The sequence below is a fragment of the Theobroma cacao genome, chromosome 9 (genome assembly GCF_000208745.1).
Source record: "Theobroma cacao cultivar B97-61/B2 chromosome 9, Criollo_cocoa_genome_V2, whole genome shotgun sequence".
In the NCBI taxonomy this organism is placed as follows: domain Eukaryota; kingdom Viridiplantae; phylum Streptophyta; class Magnoliopsida; order Malvales; family Malvaceae; genus Theobroma; species Theobroma cacao.
This window is the reverse complement of record NC_030858.1, coordinates 33,186,583-33,199,950: the sequence shown is the minus strand read 5'-3', so window position 1 is coordinate 33,199,950 and position 13,368 is coordinate 33,186,583. Positions and strand designations below refer to the sequence as shown.

The 13,368-nt window shown below is 33.2% G+C and overlaps 2 protein-coding genes across 2 annotated transcripts; one reads left to right on the top strand and one right to left on the bottom strand.

The window, feature by feature from the left end:
* On the top strand, positions 36–887 carry LOC18604799 (uncharacterized protein At2g29880). The gene is made up of 2 exons (XM_018126912.1): positions 36–227; positions 315–887. Exons 1-2 carry the CDS (start codon positions 36–38, stop codon positions 885–887), a joined length of 765 nt encoding a protein of 254 aa, XP_017982401.1.
* LOC18590216 (aluminum-activated malate transporter 2) lies at positions 10,574–12,670 on the bottom strand. Its single transcript, XM_018126911.1, has 6 exons — positions 12,269–12,670; positions 12,006–12,146; positions 11,639–11,911; positions 11,356–11,468; positions 11,110–11,253; positions 10,574–10,999 (listed from the first exon to the last, which is right to left on the bottom strand). The coding sequence occupies exons 1-6, from the start codon at positions 12,552–12,554 to the stop codon at positions 10,574–10,576; spliced, it is 1,383 nt and encodes a 460-aa protein (XP_017982400.1). The 5' UTR covers positions 12,555–12,670.

Below are 13,368 nucleotides of genomic sequence, written 5' to 3'. Positions count from 1 at the left end.
GGTTTAGAGGGGCTTATTTAATAGAACTTGAAAATATGCTTGCAACAAAATTACCAGATGCAAACTTGAAGGCGAAGCCTCATATAGAGTCTAGAATAAAGACTTTGAAAAAAGAATGGGCTATTATATATGATATGGTGCAAGGGACACATACTAGTGGATTTGGGTGGGATGATCAAAGGAACATGGTTGTTGCTGATGATCCTATATGGGAATCTTACATACAGGTACATTTTTGAGTTTGGGTTATTTATTTATTTTCATATTAGTTTCTTACTAATAATATAAGTAATAGTTTTTTTTTTTATTATTAGAGTCACAAGGAGGCTACCCCTTTTAGAAGAAAGAGTTTTCCCTTTTTCAATGAGCTGAGTATTATTTATGCAAGAGATCGTGCAATAGGGAAAGATGCACAAACTGCAACAGATATCCTTGAAAAAATGCAAGACTGTAATGATACAATCAATGAGGAAACTGAAGGTGAAAACCTAGCTGGATTTAATTTTGAGGATGAAGATTTCTCCAATATTCAACCTCAAACATCAGCTCCTAGAAGTGACACAACTTCAACAAGGAAGAGGAAAGGGCTAAATGAGACAGGTGATCCCATCACATCTGAATCAATTATTGCTGCTGCAACGATATTGGGTGAGAACATAAAAAAGGCTGGAATTGAGTTTAGCAAAAGTGTTGGGGCAGAGGTGAACATCCAACAAAAGGCTCAAGAGTTGGATGGGATTTTAAGTCAAGTAGAGGGATTGACAGCGAGAGAAAGGGTTCTAGCTTCAATTAAACTTCTGAAATCTCTAACTCTTATGTTTGTGTTTTTTAGTATTGATCCCGATCAAAGACTTGAATGGTTGACGACATTTCTTGCTGATCGTTGAGCTTGGATGGATCTAAAACTTTTTGTAAAGGTAAGTTCCTAATATTGTAACTTTTGGGTACTTGTGCTTGATGTTGATACTAATTATGGGGTTCATTAACAAGTATAAACCCTTTTGAGTTGACAGTTATTTTGGTGGTTGTATAAGGGTGATGTTATTGTAATGACTTTATTGGTTTTATGCATGTTGTAAGTTTGTGTAATAGGATGAATATTCATCTATTACTTTCAAGGTCAATGTATTTTGTAAACTATACGTGATTTGTAGATTATATGTACTAATATTTTCATCTAAAAGGCATTTAGTATTACAAGGCTCTTTTAATACTTATAGCATCTCCATGCTAATATACTTTAGTTATGCTTGTAAATTGTCATTTTCTTCCCAGATATGGAATGCAAATAATAAATTGAAAGACACGTTATTTCTCTTTTTGGCATTTATGTTTCCTCAGCACCAAATGTTAGGTTCAAAAAAATGATTTCTTCTTTTTTTAAAAGGGTTTATGAATTTGCATTTAATCTATCAAAAGACATAATCTACATTTTTTTTAGAAAAAAATGATTCATAATATATGAAAATGATTCATAATATATGAAGAATTGGCTTAAAAAAATCTATACACAAATTTAATTGATTATGATAGATAAAATATAATATAAATAAATTATATTTTTAAATAATTATCTATTTATAAAAATATGTGATTAAATAATAATTATTTTTAGTAATTGGGATAAAATATAATTATGATGGGTAATTATCTTTTGGGATAAATGTGTATTTAAATGATAATAAAGATAATTTTATTTTTTTATGAAAATAATTGTTAATATGGTTAAGGGTATTTTTGTCTTTTTATCATCTATTCCTTTCTTATTCCAATCTTATTTCCACCAATCAAACACTGTAATAAATCATAATAGCAATTCCTGCCTCTATTCTATTCATCATATCAAACTATGTAATATTTATTCTATTCTATTCCCACTTTATTCTATTCCCACAGAATAACAATTCTATTCCATTCCTACCTATTCCACGAACCAAACGTGCTGTAAGGGTTTTAGCATATCGAATCTCTTGGTTCAAAATAGTGCACTATTTTGAAATTGGTGGTGGTAGTACGGGTGTGAAATGAACTCATTGTGCAGAAAGATCATATAAGAAAAGTATGGGGCTGCAACACAAAGTTGGGTTCCTTTAAAGGTAAATGTTGGGAAGATGTGTAAAGTATGAGGGGATATAATGAAATTAAAGAATGAAGAAGGGATCCTAAGCATTATAAGAAGTGAGGCATGTAGATGGGTTTTTAGCTATAGAGAGAGCATTTGGTTTTGGTACGACTTTTCGTTAAAGGAAAAGCCACTCAAAGAATGCTTTACTAGATTATTTAGTGTTGTGAGTAAAATGGAGGCTAAAGTGGGGGAACATTTCTATTAGAAGTGTTAGCTTAATAAAAAAGTGACAAGAATGTCCAAGAAGGGGGGACTTTTAAAAATTTCTTTAGAAACTCAAGTACAAAAATCAAGACTTTTTGCAACCAAAAATTTTTCTTGTGTCAAAAACAAAACACATTATTTTCTATGGCAAATATAAACAATAAATCACAATGCGAAAACTTGAGAAACTAGAAGTAGTTGAAGTAGTCGACTATGAAGGGGTTATAGTCTATTATGCTTGTGAAGCACTCATTTTTGAGCAATTTGAACATCTTGTAGTCAACTTTGCTAATCTTGTAGTCGACCTTTGGCCAGAAAATTATTTTCAAAAGATGCAAAAAGAGTTTCAAAAAGAGTTATGATGCATATGTAAATCTTTTGCAAAACTACTCAGTCAAATTCAAGCAAATGATTATTTTGAAATGCTTTAAATGTTTTTCAAGTACAAAGCAAATAAGTTTAACACAAGAAAAAATATTTCCAAGAGTAAAAGTGTATAACTGATGATAAAGAAAGACTAAATAAAAAATCAAAAGTAAGATGTTAAGAATATGAATCAAACTACAAGCACTTTATGAAATGGGTTCTTTGGAAATGAAATATGGCAAAACAAAACAATGATAAAATGAAGGCACGAGGTAAAAATCAAAACTTATTCAAAATGGACTTTCTACTTGTGTTGAAATAAAAGCAAATGATTTTTCGAAAATAGAGTTTCAATAATAAATCACAAAGCACAAAAGTAAATCAAGACACAAAGATTTATAGTGGTTCAACTTTTCAAGTGCCTACATACACTCCTTTGGTTCACCAAGGAATTTTCAATCTACTAAAAGAATTTGTTCTTTTTAACGGGAAACGATAACCCTTATAATGGTTTTTAATAGGTTCAACCACAAACCTATGGTTTTTAATGGGTTCACTACAAACACGTGGTTTTAACGGGTCACCACAAACCCATGGTTTTTAACAGGATCACCACAAACCATTACTAACTTTTCAAGGCTAAGTTAGAACCTTTACAAGGATAATAGTAGTACCTCTAAAAAGTGGATTTTGCTAGTTTAGTACAATGGAGGAAAAATGCCTAACATTGGATAAAAGGTTATGATGTAAAGACGAGACTGAAAGCACAAAAAATTTTAGCTCAAGAAGGCTTGGTTTCTCTCATTTTCTTTCAATACTTTGATCTTCGAGAGTTTGGTCTTTTTCTTTTCTTCTTCCTCACTTTGAAATGCTTCCAAATGGTCATTTTTTATAGTTGGAGAGGTCTTGAAGCCATTAAAGATGATTAAAGCAAGAAACTAGCTAGTTTCCTTTTGAATTTTGCGTCTAACGATCACTTGTAGTTGACTATGGAAGTTCTCTAGTTGATCCTATCCCAAAAAGCTTGTATTTTTCTCATTAGAGCTTGGCGAGTTGACTAGCACTATTCTAGGGTCAACTATAGCTTCATCAAGGTCGATTATGGCACTGTTCCAAGGTTGACTATAGGCATTATAAGGTTGACTATGGTAGTCTCTTTTTAAGTTTCTTTGTCCGTTCTTGCCTGTTCTTCCATAAAATCGACTTGCTTTGTTCTAGGGTCGATTGGAGCTTTGTTCTTCAAGATTCCTTGACATTTTAGCACATAGCTTTGTCCATATCTTCCTTGTGATCAAATGTTGAGTTGAGAGTGAACTTCATGGCTTGAAAACAACCTTGGTGTTGTGAAGATCAACCATCTTTGAATGCTTTTGAGATAAGTGTTGTTGATTTCTCATGCAAGTGCACATATCGTTAACAAGTAATATAATGATAAAATAGAGTATCGTTCCTACAGAGAATTGTTTTAATTCCTGTTGTTAGCTACTAAAATTATAACACCCTAATTTTAACCAAACAATTAAAAATTAAATTAAAAAGAAAAACAAACTAAAGACTAAAACTAATCTAAATTAACCAACAAAATTATTTTATTAAATTTGATTAACTTTTAGACCTAAGATTATAATGTTCCTCAATACTTGATCTGATTATTGTCTCTCTCTCTTAACTTAGCTAAATAGATTAAGTTGCTAACTTAGAGTCCTAAATTATTTAAAAGTCTTTGACGAGTTTCCTCTTGAATCCTTCAAATTCTTCTAAGCTTCAATGACCTTGTGGCTTGATTCTCAACTGTCAATCTAGTGTTTTGCTCTCTCCTTAAAAGTCTTTTGAAAGGTTGTTTTTATAGAACTTTGAAGTTAGGCTAAGTTAGATGAAGAAAGAAGTTAATTCAATCAGGATTTCCTCATCAGACTACATGGGCTGCTGCCTCGACCCATTAATTAGCAGTAATTGTAAGTGCTCTAAGACTACTGCATTGCTTCAACTTTGATATGACTTTTGACCATCTTCCAAGTTAAACTAGGTAAAGTAGTAAACATGAAAGTTGTATTCTTTTCTCTTGTCTTTGCAATAGTCTAAGAATCATCTCATTTGAAGTTCTGTAGAGAGAGTTATGGTTGAAATACCAAAACGTGTGCAATAGAAGTCTACACCTTAAAATTGCTCTTTTTCTTCCATTAAAATTCTTCCTCCATTAAACACCTACAAAAGCACAAATAAATCAATAACAACCTATCTTAATCACATTAAGACAAAATTAAATATGAAATTAACTGAAATTAGATTGACTCACCTAAATTAACTAACATAAAATAATTAAATAAAACTTAATAATTTCTATGTATTACTACAAGAACTAAGCTAAATTATTATTAAAATTAAGCCCAAATAACTCCATATCATAGAGTTATCACACCCCAAAACTTAATATTTTGCTATTCCTTGAGCAAAATATAGAAAAGAAACTAACTTACTAAAATCAATTTCAGATAGCGAAAACAAAATAAATATAGTTACTTCTACTACTACAACTACTACTACTAGAGATAAAATGCACCAACTCAATGATTCCACATAATTTCCTCAAAAAAAGTATTTCTATCAATAATTAACCCAAGGAAAAATATAGGCATCATTCAAATTCATATTTCAATTCCAATGCTAGCACATTCTCAAATGGATTTTCATGTGTGTGTGTGTGTGTGTGAAATTTTTTACCAAGAATATCATGACATCTGGATGAGTTTACTTTTCATCTTTATCTCAACTAATATAGACTAACACCAAGCTAGGGATCAATAGGATTTTATAAAGCTTGTAATGTATGGTTAGGGTTAAGGTAGGATGTAGGATAATAATGTGACTCAAATTACCCTAAACACATAATTACTCTATGACCTATATAGAGAGCTTTATTTTCATTTACCAAGTACACCTTTTCTTCCACATTTGAACTTTTCTTTTGTTCAACATTGTTTTCCTTTTTTCTTTCACAATTTCACACCTCAAAATTTATTTTCTTTGTATTGTAGGTAGTGGGGTGATTTTTAAATTTTTTTTTACATCATCATCACCTTTCCACCTTTTTCAACATTTAGCTCCATTTATATTTCCTAAAACAACATACATGCTTAGGAGTGAGGGTTGCCAAATTAAAAATTTTATTTTAAGGCTAGGCTCAATTATTATGTAATTAAATAAAGAAAAGGGAAATTAGGCTCAACATGGTATACTGGGATAAAAATTTAACAAGGTTGGCTTTTTATTCTCAAACGATCCAAAGATGGCCTAAATCATCTTCCTAACTAAGTATTGTCTAGGATTTTACCTCGAAAGAAAATCAAGCAAACTCTAGAATTCTTGACATAATCTAAATTCACATCAATATAAACCTTCTTTGGATATTCATAATAATTCAAAGTAAAAATATAGTGCTCAAAATTATGGAAATCACATCCTAACAATGATACTTAACAAAAAAATTTAGCATGAATCCAAACAAAAACCTTTTTCACCAAATGATAAGAATTCAATATAGCTAATTATCATCATTGGATAGAGAAATTAAAGAAAAAATTGACACAAATTTACTCTAAATTCCTAAAATTCGAACAAATAATAAATTCATTTACCAACTAATCCTAAATTATTTATAAATTTAAATACGCATGCAAATAAAATTAAATCTAAAACTTCCACAAAATATTCATTACTAGAAAAATAAATTCAGCCCCCCAAACTTAAACTAAACATTGTCCGCAATGTTAAAAAAATAAAGGAAAGGTAGAGAATACTCCCCTGATGGTTGGATGAATCTGTAGAATCTCTAATCCTCATCCTCATCTCCATCACCCTCTACATCATTGTCCTCTGCCTCATTGGCACCCTTAGAAGGATTAGGTGCCGATGGAAGAGTAGACATGTCCATTCCCACAAAGCACCATAATTTCAAAACATGTTGTCCATCTATTGATTACATTGGATCTGATCAAACGAACCACTAGAATTTTGTCTTGCTAGGTCGACTACCATTCTCAATTTTTCCATAGTCCCAATTTCAAGTTACCATAGAATTATAGAACACAAGTCCAAAGAATCTACCATACTAAAAAATAATTAAGCATAATAGCTCAAGAATCATTAATACCCAACACAATTTCTTAACAAAATAAATAATGTGAAGAAAGTTAACAATATTTCTTAAATATAAAAAAGAAAAGAAAAGAAGAAAATAATAAAAATAAAAAATGAATAAAAGAAATATTGAAACTTACTTGAAATCTCGAATAAAAGTGTTGAAAATAAAACTTAAAAATTGGTAGACTTTCTGTAGCCAATAAGTTGTAAATGGATTTACAAAAAGAAAATGCAAATTGATGGAACCGTAAATAAGTTTAAAGTAAGGCTAATGGCCAAGGGTTTTAAACAAGAAGAATATGTTGATTATTTTGATACATATGCACCAATAGCATCAATAGCTACAATTAGAATGCTTATGGCACTTGCATCTATACATAAAATGATAATTCACCACATGGATGTTAAAACAGCATTCCTCAATGGTGAATTAGATGAAGAGGTATATATGGAACAACCAAAAGAGTTTGTTTTTCCTGGTCAAGAAAGGAAAGTGTATAAGCTTGTAAAGTCCTCGCACGAATTAAAACAAACACCTAAATAATGGCATCAAAAGTTTGATAAAGTTATGCTAGCTAATGGCTACAAAATAAATAAATCTGACAGATGTGTCTATAGTAAGTTCCATAATGGTAAAAGGGTCATCATTTGCCTATATGTGGAAGACATGTTAATCTTTGGTATCGATTTGGAACAAGTGGAAGGATCAAAAAGATTCTTATCAAAGAATTTTGACATGAAAGATATGGGTGTGGTGGATGTTATTCTTGGTATAAGAATAATGAAAGTCAATAATGGCCTAATATTGTCTCAATCTCATTACATTGAAAAGATTGTAATGAAGTACAGTAAGTCAGATTATATGCCAATATCTATGCTTTATGATTCTAATATAAGGCTAGTACCTAACAACGAAAAGCCAATATCACAAAATGAAAATGTGAGGGTGGTTGAATGCCTAATTTATGTTATGGCGCGTACATAGCCAACCATTGCTTTTGCAGTTGAGATGCTAAGTTGGTTAACAAGTAATCTAAGTAAAGAACATTGGTATATTGTTTATAGAGTTCTAAGGTACTCAAGGAGTATAATGAATTATGGTATTTGCTATTCAAGTTTTCCTTCGGTTTTAAAAGGGTATACAGATGCTAGTTGGAACTCAAATAGAATGGATTATACTTCTATGACTAGTTAGATTTTTACAATTGGTGGGGGTGTTGTTTCTTAAGGTTATAAAAGACAATATTGTCAAATGGATTCCACCATGGCAACTGAATTTGTAGCCTTATCATCTACCACTTAAGAAGAGGAATGGTTAAGAGATTTACTCTATAAAATTTCATTGCGGCCTAAACTAATGGCATAAATCTTGATACATTATGACAATGAAGCAATGGTATCAAAGGTATATAATCAAGCATACAATGAAAAAAGATGATATATTAGACTTTGACGTAGCATTTTAAGATAAAGAATTAGTGATGGTATAGTCACTATAAGTTATGTGAGGTCTTATAAAAACTTAGCAGATTTGTTTACCAAAGTTTTGAAAAAAGACTTGGTAATAAATGCCTCAAGAGGGATGGGTCTCAAACCTCTCAACTAAATTTCCAATGGTGGGAGCTCACCTTGATGCTTGTGGTTAACCTGCAAGTCTAGGGTATTGACCATTCTACCGCATGGATAATTGTAGGCACTAATTTATGTTTTCTTTCCTGAGGTGTATAGTGCTTAGTTCTCATAATATGTAAAGTAAGGTTGAACAAAAGTTCTTAATAGAGCCATAAGATGTATACGTTGAAGTATTATAATTACGGGGTACTTCCAATGGGGGTTACCTATGTGAGTGGAAGTGTGGCTGCTTCTAAAAGCTAAAAGCTTGACTCTGATAGCACTAATTGATGGATGCAAACCATAAGGCCACAAAAAAACATGTTGGCAAAACTAGATACAAAATGAGTAATGAAACTTGTGTGTGTTTAGTGGCCCAACTAGTTAAATGAAAATTAGACGGTTTAATGTTTGGCCAACCACTCAATTCAGACTAGAGCCAACCACATTTACTAAGTGAATGTTCAAATCTGAAGGATACCTTAATTTATGCATAAGATTCCCAAAGTTGTTGGTATTTGAAAATTTTGAAAATGGTGGGGGATTGTTGGTGTATTTTCAAGATAAAAAGGTTATCTTTTCATATGAAAAGCTATTGTAGCCCAAAAGTTATCTCATATAGTGTGACTATTAGATTTTGGATATGTTTTCATATGAATAGTTATGTCTCTTAGTAAAGTGATATGTTGGAAAAATACTTCTAAATCCAAAGGTTATGAGCCAATTGGAAAAATATTACAACTCAAAAGTTTGGATATGAAAAGTTATCTTTTCATATTATAGCTCAAAAATTATGTCTTATAGAATGAATGATTGTCCTTTCATAAAGTGATTATTGAAACATTACCTTTATCCAAGGATTGTGTCTTGCAAAATTCAAATGTATCTTTAAGACAAAGAGGTGCCTTGATGAACAGATTGTGTCCTTGAAAAGAGACACTTGTAAGCCTATATAAAGGACTTGTTGCTAACCATTTTGACATACCAAAAAATAAATAAGACAAGAGCAGAAAAATCAAAAGCAATGAAATGTTATGTTAAGAAAATAAATATAAATACTTAGTTCCCATCATCTATCAAAGAGATCTAAATTCCTTATAATCTACTTGCTGTAGAAAGTAGGCTCTAAAACCGAACAATTTTGCAAACTCTCGGATATATCTAGTAGTCTACTCTTGTAAATGCAAAGATGAAGTTAGATGTTGGCTCATTTTATCCAAGGCTATTCGCATAATTCTCTTTTTTCATACGGAGCGATAGGGGTGAAATAAATTTTATAGATATCATTTATTGAAAGGTTCGTCTTGAAGTCAATTTTACCGATTTCTTGAATTCCATCTAAACCCCATTTGCACCAATACGAAGAGCTTCCTTGTATCTTGAGAATGGCAAATCCCAGATGGGGAGTGCATGTGTCTGTGGTGTGGCGCTTGCTTTCATGAAGGTAATCACATTCTTCTTAATGGCATGTGGATATGAAATCTTTGGGGTGATATTATGAAATGGTATGGTACCATGATGTGTGTGTTGATCTCAATCTCCAAATTTCTTGAGCATGTTACCTATGTAGCTGAACAAATGGGGTGTAGGCTACATTTGATAATTATATGCGGGGCTATGTTGTGGTCTATATGGGGAGCAATAAATGAAAAGGTGTTTGTAAATAAAATTTCGGAAAGGAGTGAGCTTGAGAGTTATGAATATACTTCTATTGAGCTATGTGGAATAAGAATATTCCAACACCAGAACAAAAAAACCTAGGACAAGTCCTTGGGCAATATACTCAGTATGCAGATACATACCGTCATCATCTTGCCAGACTTAGAGAAAAGTACCTAACAGACATAAAGAACCAAGTGCAAAACACAGGACCTGATGACAATGAAAGAAACCGACAAAACTAAAGAAAGAAAACTTTAATAAGATATTTATGTTGAGATAGTTTGAGGGGCCCGTTTTTAATCTAAGCTTAGCCTAAGCAAAGCTACAAGGGGAGCTTCGGATGGCATCCCCATTGGCTCCGTATGTATGCAACTATTCTATGAATATTATTTCTTGGAAATTAAGATACTTTAATTATCACAATTCCATAAAGTTTTTCAACTACTGTCACAAAATTCTTTATATTTATTCCGCAATAGTAATAACATGATGTAGCATATCAATGTCAGAAACTTGCTGGACTGCTCCCTGGTGGAGCAAATCTGGTCGTTCGGGCAAGACTGTAGCATCTCTGTTCCTGAAGGATGCGACCTTGGCCAATTCATATACGGCTTCCGCAATTTTCTCAATGCATTCAATGATTTCTAGTAGAAGTGAAGCAACTGAAGCAGCTGGTATAATCTCTAGTACATCTGCTTCTCCCCAAACGCTTTGTTTGAGGAGGTTTTTGAGCTCTTCAGCGGCAGTTTTCGAGCTGGCAATGTGCAGAATAGCTGATCTTGTCCGAACCATTTTCCTAAATGCGGACGCCAGTTCCTTCAAAGCTTTGCTAGATTCGCGGCTAGCCTTTTCGCATGGCCCTTGAATTTTGCCACGGATTTCAGCAGGAGTCTGCAAGAATAAAAGCAGATAATTAATTTTATGAGGAGAATGATGGTTAGGATTTGTGTAAATTGTAGTTTGAGGGTAAAAAGTTGGTGAAATTGATTTTGGTTACATACCTGGATCTTAGAGTTAAGGTAGCTGTTAAGTGCTTCAACTTTGTAGGCACATTCCCGAGTAAGATTTCCAAGTTTTAGGTACATTTTCCAAGGATGACGGAACCCAAACGGACCATGACCTGGTTCCCATCTTGCTAAATTAGCCTGCAGAGAGAGAATGGAAATTTAATTGAATTAGCTAGTTCAATGAATTCAAGTAATGCCTTAAATGTGGAGGACACAGAATTATATTAGCTGGTCACTTACCATTGTTTCTTCACCGCTTTTAGAAGTTAGAACACTTCTATACCCTTGAAGAAATGACTTATTCACGTTGGACTGCGGCTCTTCAGATACTTTAAAGTATTCATCTCCAAAAGCTGTTTGTGTACATTAAATTACTCTGTAAGTTTGACTTGACCACAAAAACTAAACTAAAAAGAGGGAATAGGGAATATTTGCTTGGCAGTGGGAGGGATTAAAATAATGAAATCATTCTTTAAGCATATAGTATTAGTTCATCGGAGTTCAATAATATTGGATTTTGTACCTTCCAAAAAATTCCCAAGCTTTTCCATGTTGGCAGCGACAAAATTGTGGAGATCCTCACCAATCCAAACTGGGCAAATGCAAATACAAACAATGACTGAAATACAGCTACCAACTATGATTGTTGATAGCCTCTGATGGGCCATTTTTAGCACTTGATCATCTCGGTAACCTGATACAGACACTAGGCTGAAGGTCAAGATGAATATTAACAGCCCGTAGTCGTATCTGGCCTTCAGTCTTGGAAAGAATCTCATAAATGTCACAATTGCAGCTGCAAAAAGACACCGATATTGAGACAAAGATGATCAGTTCGATATCGAAAATGGCATCGATTTTGTAATATATATCATGAGTATGTAATTTACCTATTAAGAAGACAAAAATTGCTATTAAGATGGGTTCGGCTGTCCTCCCAGAAAGAGTTGCTAAGCAGTGAGCTCCAATGCCTAAGGCACCTGCTACAAATGTTGCCAACATCCTGTTTAAACCTTTCCCAAGTGTTGCTCCTGCAAAACATAACAGAACAATGAAATTATTTCGAAATACTGAAAAAATTCGTTCTAGTGAAATAAAAATGGCAATGGCATGTAAAAAAATTACCAAAATATAAAAACAATGCTATACTTACCTACAGAAAATTCGAAAACGACCACAACAGTTAGAACAGCCCACAATGCACTGTCTTCAAAACCATCATAGAGTGGCTTGAAGTAGTAGAACAATGAAACCAGTGTAAGAGCTAGCCCAACTTTTAGGGAATGAATTATCCTTCTTGGATCATCTTGCCCTAGTTTCTTCGCCATCTTTGCAATCCCCATTACTTTAGCACAAAATTCTTTAGGCAAGGCCTTGAGCCACTGGCACCCACGAGTTAAGGGCCCAGCACTCTCCTGCTCCGGAGATGTCACTTCCATTTGATATTTGAGAGAAGACCGAGCTAAGATCTGTATGCTCTTTTCTCTTGCAGAAAAGTGAATACTTCAAGTTCATATAGCATATTTAAAAGCAAGATATGTTTATTGGAGTCCTCAATGCGCATTATTACAACGTAGACACTCAAATAAGAAGCACTTGGACAAATGTAATAATATCGACAAGTGTTAGCACATGACCAATTTTGGGGAAGTGCCGGAGTACAAATGTGGTCAAACAGGGCCAGCCAGCCGTACCAACGGCATGACACGCTTTAACTGTACGCGGGTGTGAAAATCTAGAGAACACCAAGTTAGATTGGAAACTTTAATTCCAAATCTGTAAGGTAGCCTATCTCAATCCCCAAAGGTGAAATGAAATTCATGCTTTAAATTTTGGTTATTTCACTGGGGTTGACGATATGAAGGGAAAAGGGCCTTTTCCCAAGTATATGTGTGAAATCTAGTTACGTTAACATATGGCATCTTTCTTAACCTAGGATGGGAAAAGGAGAAACATTAATAACGACAATTGGCGTCATTGTAAAGCTCAAACCCTCCACGAAACTTTTGTCTTTTGCTTTAATTTGCACAAACTTACAAAGTTGCCAGTTACCAGCACAGGAAATTCTCGTTTATCAAACCACATCGAGTAGGCGCATCTTAGTATGTCTAACATGACTCTCCTATAATTATTTCTAACTAGATCGATCTTGCATGTTTTTCTTGCAGGTTCGTTCAGTTTTCTTCGTTTTCACCTCTGTTCACGTCCAAATATCTTTCCGTTCTTTGGATTCATACCTTTAAGTGCATCATC